We start from the raw sequence: 6879 nt of genomic DNA on the forward strand, positions 1-6879 counted from the left end.
AAAAGGGAAAAAAAAAAAAAAAAAAAAAAAAAAAAAACAAGTTAAACACATAGAAACGTGTAATAAAATAATACATATATGTATAATATGCACAAATTTCAACATTTTTGTAAAGGTGGGTTTACACGCTCAAGCCATTTGCACAAACTGGCTTGCGCATGTCGGTTTGTTCGGTTTGCAGAAATCTCTGAGAGGAAAATTAGAAAAAAGGTTTTTCCAAGCCTGCGTTAACACGCTACGATTCATTTGTAGAAAAAGGGTTGCGTAAGCAAAGGTTTGTGTAAATGGCATGAGCGTGTAAACCCACCTTAACCCTTAATAGGGCAGAGCATATAGGAGGTGAAATTTATAGGGAGGAGACCGTTTTAGGGGTAAACACCCCCCAAAGAATCCTGTAATTTTATTTTATTAACATGATTACGTATATGACAAATATTTTTCACAGCGAGAGATGAGTAATATGTATGGTTATATCACCTTGTTTTACAAATACAGCTTTTTTAAGTGACAAAGCTATAATAGAACATCACAACACAGGTATTAGATTAAACCTGGTACCTACACCTCGATAAATTTTGACTCGAACCACCAACCTCCAGGATCGGAAAGCTACGGCACGGTGCGGTGCTAACCCCTATACTTCTGAGCGCTGAGAAAAATGTGATAAAATAAATAAAGTGAAATAAGAAACCTGTCGTAATCCAGGATCCCCCATCTACATTCCACACACTCACACACCCTTGACAAGTCTGCTCTGTGCACTCCTCTCAGTTGACTAGTAACATAATCTGCTAAACAGATTAGGTTTAACAAATTTATATCTGCAACTTGTGCACTACCTTCTACCTCTTCCATCCTTGGATCTGGTGGGTTTCTAGGCCGTCACGCAACGTGACTGTTGAGAGCAATTTGTAATGGAACTCGGGACGAAATTGCATATAATAGGATCACTTCTGGTAATAGTTTTATTGTAAGAGGCAACCTCCTGGATTACATTTCACATACCCTTAACAAGTCTGCGCTGTGCACTCCTCTCAGTTGACTAGTAACAAGTAACATAATCTGCTAACAGATTAGGTTTAATAAATTTATATCTGCAACTTGTGCACTACCTTCTACCTCTTCCATCCTTGGATCTGGTGGGTTTCCAGGCCGTCACGTAACGTGACTGTTGAGAGCAATTTGTAAGAGAACTTGGAGCAATTTGTAATGGAACTCGGGACGAAATTGCATATAATAGGATCACTCTGGTAATAGTTTTATTGTAAGAGGCAACCTCCTGATCTCCGTAGCCGAGAGGGTATCACAAATTACATTAGCCTTGCACTCAGGATGTCCCGGATTCAATTCCACGCCGGGTCGAAGTTTCATCGGCTTTGTGCCTGCATTTCGGGGTTCACTCAGCGCAGCGTTATGAGGACAATTTAGTGACTGTTATAAAAATGGTGTACTTAGTAGTCAGCGCGATGAACCTCAGACCCTCAGATCCCGGCGCGATGAACCAGGGTTTGCTGGTTTAAGTCAGGAGTCTAAGGACTAAGGAACAAGTGTCCTTTTAGCATCAATTTCTGATCCCGTATCAGTCAGCGAGCTCCACAGACCGACTTCAGTTTGTAAAACATTATGTTACAGATTTCTTTCTCTACCTAGGGAAACTATCATTTATTTCATTTTACATAAGTAATATTATGCAACGTCAAGCAAAGTCATCTTCTCTGCTTCTCTCCCTAGTATTCTATGATTAATGACATCAAGGGTGGCCGCACACGGGTCTTAATCTCCTAATAGTTTCGAAAAAGCAAGAGTTTTTCCTCAAATAAATTGGGCCTGACTCCGAGGCCTCCCATACAGGGTGCAGTCACGGGAGAGCCCCTGACAGTTTAGGCCTCCCCGAAAACAATATTTCATTTCTGGCTGGACAAGTTGGGCCCTTACAGTCCCCCACTCAGCCTAGTGAACTTAGAGGGGAACGCATTTAGCTTGAGAGTTCTAAACTCGTAGATCGCAGGTTCCATTCCCACCCGAGGCCAACTTTATCGTTCTGGGACCGGCTGACAATTCCCCACGCTCTGTCCTCTTTTCAATCTCGGAACGATAAGACCTCATTAGTTACAGTTCCCTCTATCAAACCTCTTCATGAAAAGTGACCTATCTATTCGCATTTCCGGCGTCCGTAATGTAATGTCCGTGTGCAAGGTGCCTAAGAAGGATTTCAATTTCAATCACAGAGAAACAAATGATGGTTAATGAGTGTTTTACCATACGAGGAGAAGAGGAGGAGGAGGAAGAGGAGGAGGAGGAGTAGGAGGAGGAGGAGGAGGAGAAACACAACTGGAGGCAAACCAAAGAGGAATGGGGTGAACCAAAAACGAAGAGATGGTTAAACCGGAGATATAGCAGGAAGTAGGGGTAAACCACTCGGATTTCAAGCACATACAAACCAATCCGAAATCCATATAGCTTAACCTCCACAAAACTGAACTAGGTATAATACTGTCCAACTGTCCACTAAGTTGGTGAGAACTGAAGAGAGAGGAACTTACACAGCACCCAAAAATTTGTCTCTGTCTTGTAAGCGCTAGGCCGCGGGTTCGATTCCCGCCCGGGGCGGATTTTATCCTGATGGGATAATGTTCGTTCTCGGAACGGCTGGCTTTCTCCTATCCTGTCTTCCTTCTCTCCTCGATTTCGGGACGATAAGACCATAGCAGTTAAAGTTCCCTCTGTCAAACCTCTTAAAAAAAAAAAAAAAAAAAAAAAAAAAAAAAAAAAAAAAAAAAAACAAAAAAACAAAACTCTTTTTCTTTACTAAATTTTTCGCTGTCACAGTCCAACCAAATTTTGTTTCGCAAATTTTCTTTGGCAGTTAGTTGCTCTCTAACTTTTTACGGTACTTTTTACTCCAATTATTTTTTTACTTAAATTACTTTCCGCTTATTTTTTTCCAAACTAAAATTTTTCTTTCATTTAATTTTTCGTTGGTAGTTTCGAGCAGCTGTGCATCAACTACGCCAACGAACACCTGCAGTACTACTTCAACCAGCACGTGTTTCAATACGAACAGGAAGAATACAACAAGGAGGGTATTCGTTGGCGCCATATTGAATTCTCGGACAATACGCTGTGTCTGCAGCTGGTCGAGGGGAAACCCAATGGTCTCCTGTGTGTTCTGGATGATCAAGCCAAGTAAGTTTTGAATAGAATAGAATAGAATAGAATAAGGAGGGAATTCGTTGGCGCCATATTGAATTCTCGGACAATACGCTGTGTCTGCAGCTGGTCGAGGGGAAACCCAATGGTCTCCTGTGTGTTCTGGATGATCAAGCCAAGTAAGTTTTGAATAGAATAGAATAGAATAGAATAAGGAGGGAATTCGTTGGCGCCATATTGAATTCTCGGACAATACGCTGTGTCTGCAGCTGGTCGAGGGGAAACCCAATGGTCTCCTGTGTGTTCTGGATGATCAAGCCAAGTAAGTTTTGAATAGAATAGAATAGAATAGAATAAGGAGGGAATTCGTTGGCGCCATATTGAATTCTCGGACAATACGCTGTGTCTGCAGCTGGTCGAGGGGAAACCCAATGGTCTCCTGTGTGTTCTGGATGATCAAGCCAAGTAAGTTTTGAATAGAATAGAATAGAATAGAATAAGGAGGGAATTCGTTGGCGCCATATTGAATTCTCGGACAATACGCTGTGTCTGCAGCTGGTCGAGGGGAAACCCAATGGTCTCCTGTGTGTTCTGGATGATCAAGCCAAGTAAGTTTTGAATAGAATAGAATAGAATATCATTTTCATTTTTTTAGGCGGGCCTTCGCGGGCCGCAAAAATGAGCTCGCGGGCCGCATGCGGCCCACGGGCCGCGGGTTGGACAAGCCTGAACTAAGATCTTCAAAATTCTACTACATATTTTTGATTAGGTACCTAGGTACTTACTTATTGCTATTATCAATTATTATGGTTCTGACTTGTTTAGAAGATAAACTTGGACTTGAGCAAAACGTAATGTGAAAAACTCTACTCGTATACCTATGCCTACCTATACTCTCTCGAAAAATAACTATAAAAAACTGAATTTAGGTACCTCAATTATCATAATAATAAGAATAATGAAAATAACAGTAAACTATTTTAATATTTTATATTCTTATCAAAGTGAAAATAATAATAATAAAGTTATGATATCGGATGGGGGGAAAAAGTTCGCATTTTTCCAAGCTTTGTAGTTTGTACCAAGTTTAATGTAATCGAATAAAATTGTAATGAATAATTTAAAAACTAAACTTTGGAAAAAAAAAAACTAAACTGAAATTTTATGGTGTGATAATTGCAAAGTTTAACTTTGAGAAGGAAGATGAGGAGGAGGATGAGAGGATAAAAGATAAGGAGGAGAGGAAGATGAATCAGATGGAGGAGGAAAAGGAGAAGAACAAAAGGAGGAGAAAGAATATTATGAGAGGAGGCGGAGGAGCAGAAGAAGAAGGAGAAGAAAGAAGAAGAAGAAGAAGAAGAAGTAGAAGAAGAAGAAGAAAAAGTTAGTGGAGAATATGCGAGATAAGAAATAGAGTCAGTGTTATTTGGAGGTTAAGATTTGGAGTGCTATTTAGAGAGACAGAAAAGGCTGGAGTGTTATATGAAGATAATATAAAAAAGGAGGAGGAGGAGAAGGAGGAGGAGGAGGAGGAGGAGGTAAAGGGTGAGATAAAACAGTTGAGGTGACTGGGGGAATGTTTTTCGTCGGAGGAGGAAGAAGAGAAGAAGACTTATTATAAAAGGGTGAGAGAGACTGGGGTAAGTGTTGGGTGTTGGGAGATAGTCATTGGAGAGGGGAAAAAGAGGAGGAGATAGAGTTGAAGAAGAAGGAGGAAAAAAAGGAATGGAGAAAGAAGATGGAGAGGCGAAAAGACTTATTATTATAAAAGGATGAGGGAGTTTTGGGTAAGTGTTGGGAACTACATACACATTAGGGGAAGAGGAGTAGGAGGTAGAGAAAGATAAGTAGCAGAAGAAGGGTTAGGAAAGTAAGAGGAGGAGGAGGAAAAGGAGAAGGAGGAGGAGGAGAAGAAGGAGGAGGAGACGAAATACTTAGTGCGTGATGTTCACTTGGAAAGCTGTGAGTTTTAACTTGTACTGTTCAGAATTCTATTTAGAGAGACAGAAAAGGCTGGAGTGTTATATGAAGATAATATAAAGAAGGAGGAGGAGAAGAAGGAGGAGGAGGAGGAGGTAAAGTGTGAGATAAAACACTTGAGGTGACTGGGGGGAATGTTTTTCGTCGGAGGAGGAAGAAGAGAAGAAGACATTATAAAAGGGCAAGAGAGACTGGGGTAAGTGTTGGGAGATAGTCATTGGAGAGGGGAAAAAGAGGAGGAGATAGAGTTGAAGAAGAAGGAGGAAGAAAAGGAATAGAGAAAGAAGATGGAGAGGCGAAAAGACTTATTATTATAAGAGGATGAGGGAGTTTTGGGTAAGTGTTGGGAACTACATACACATTAGGAAGAGGAGTAGGGAGGTAGAGAAAGATAAGTAGCAGAAGAAGGGTTAGGAAAGTAAGAGGAGGAGAAGGAGGAGGAGGAGGAAAAGGAGAAGAAGGAGGAGGAGGAAAAGGAGAAGATGGAGGAAGAGGAGAAGGAGGAGGAGGAGACGAAATACTTAGTGCGTGATGTTCACTTGGAAAGCTGTGAGTTTTAACTTGTACTGTTCAGAATGTTTTCAGATTTTTCAAGTTTAATTTCCCAAGACAAGTTTTCTCTCCTCCAAAGACACTACCAGTAGAGGGCAAAAACTATAACGATAAATCTTGCAAGTTTTAGCTCCGAGTTTTGTTCTTCGGAAAGCCAGCTACAGACGCGCAGATATTTCCATCACGTCAGACAGTCTGAATAACTTGGTCCTGATTATGCTCCGATATTTCCATCACGTCAGACTGTCTGAATAACTTGTTCCTCAAATGGTCAGAAATTTCCATCAGATTTCCAGCATTCCAGCGTTCGTCAGCGGTTGTGGCACCTCGATTAACAAAGTCCCAAAGGTTCACTGAGGTCAGACAGTCTGAATAACTTGGTCCTCATTATGCTCCCATATTTCCATCACGTCAGACAGTCTGAATAACTTGGTCCTCATTATGCTCAGAAATTTCCATCAGATTTCCAGCATTCCAGCATCGTTTGTCAGCGGTTGTGGCACCTCGATTAACAAAGTCCCAAAGGATCACTGAAGTTAAGGAATCAAGGACAAAGTTGGTATCTGAACGGACAAAGTTGGTATCTGAACGGACAAAGTTGGTATCTGAACGGACAAAGTTGGTGTCTGAACGGACAAAGTTGGTATCTGAGGGACAAAGTTGGTATCTGAACGGACAAACTTGGTGTCTGAACGGACAAAGTTGGTGTCTGAACGGACAAAGTTGGTATCTGAACGGACAAAGTTGGTGTCTGAACGGACAAAGTTGGTATCTGAACGGACAAAGTTGGTGTCTGAACGGACAAAGTTGGTATCTGAACGGACAAAGTTGGTATCTGAACGGATAACTGTCTGAGCAATCACACACTGCTGACTTTTACCGTCCCAAAGTCCCAACTCAGGTTGGGTGAGAAAAATTGAGGAGCTAGTTCAATAACCTATCTGAGCAATCACACACTGCTGACTTTTACCGTCCCAAAGTCCCAACTCAGGTTGGGTGAGAAAAATTGAGGAGCTAGTTCATCCAATAACCAATAAAACGGCGGGGCAGAAAAAAAGCCTTGATATAAGACAAAGGAAGTGGGCTACTGATCGTCAAATTAAAAAAAATAATAATAATAAATAAAATAAATGCAGTTTCTTTGTGTTATTATATCACAACTTTGGTGCTCACTGCAGCATTGTAGGATTTTTCCCA

The 6879-nt window shown here is 41.1% G+C and overlaps 1 protein-coding gene across 1 annotated transcript in view; it reads right to left on the bottom strand.

The window, feature by feature from the left end:
* Positions 1–6879, bottom strand: part of LOC113471539 — an 11772-nt gene that overhangs the window by 1492 nt on the left and 3401 nt on the right. Inside the window, exon 2 of the mRNA XM_026830770.1 lies at positions 5939–5944. Coding sequence (XP_026686571.1) covers positions 5939–5944 — 6 coding nt within the window. The remainder of the gene's footprint in view (positions 1–5938; positions 5945–6879) is intronic.

The sequence above is a fragment of the Diaphorina citri genome, unplaced genomic scaffold (genome assembly GCF_000475195.1).
Source record: "Diaphorina citri unplaced genomic scaffold, Diaci psyllid genome assembly version 1.1 scaffold2597, whole genome shotgun sequence".
Taxonomy (NCBI): Eukaryota; Metazoa; Arthropoda; class Insecta; order Hemiptera; family Psyllidae; genus Diaphorina; species Diaphorina citri.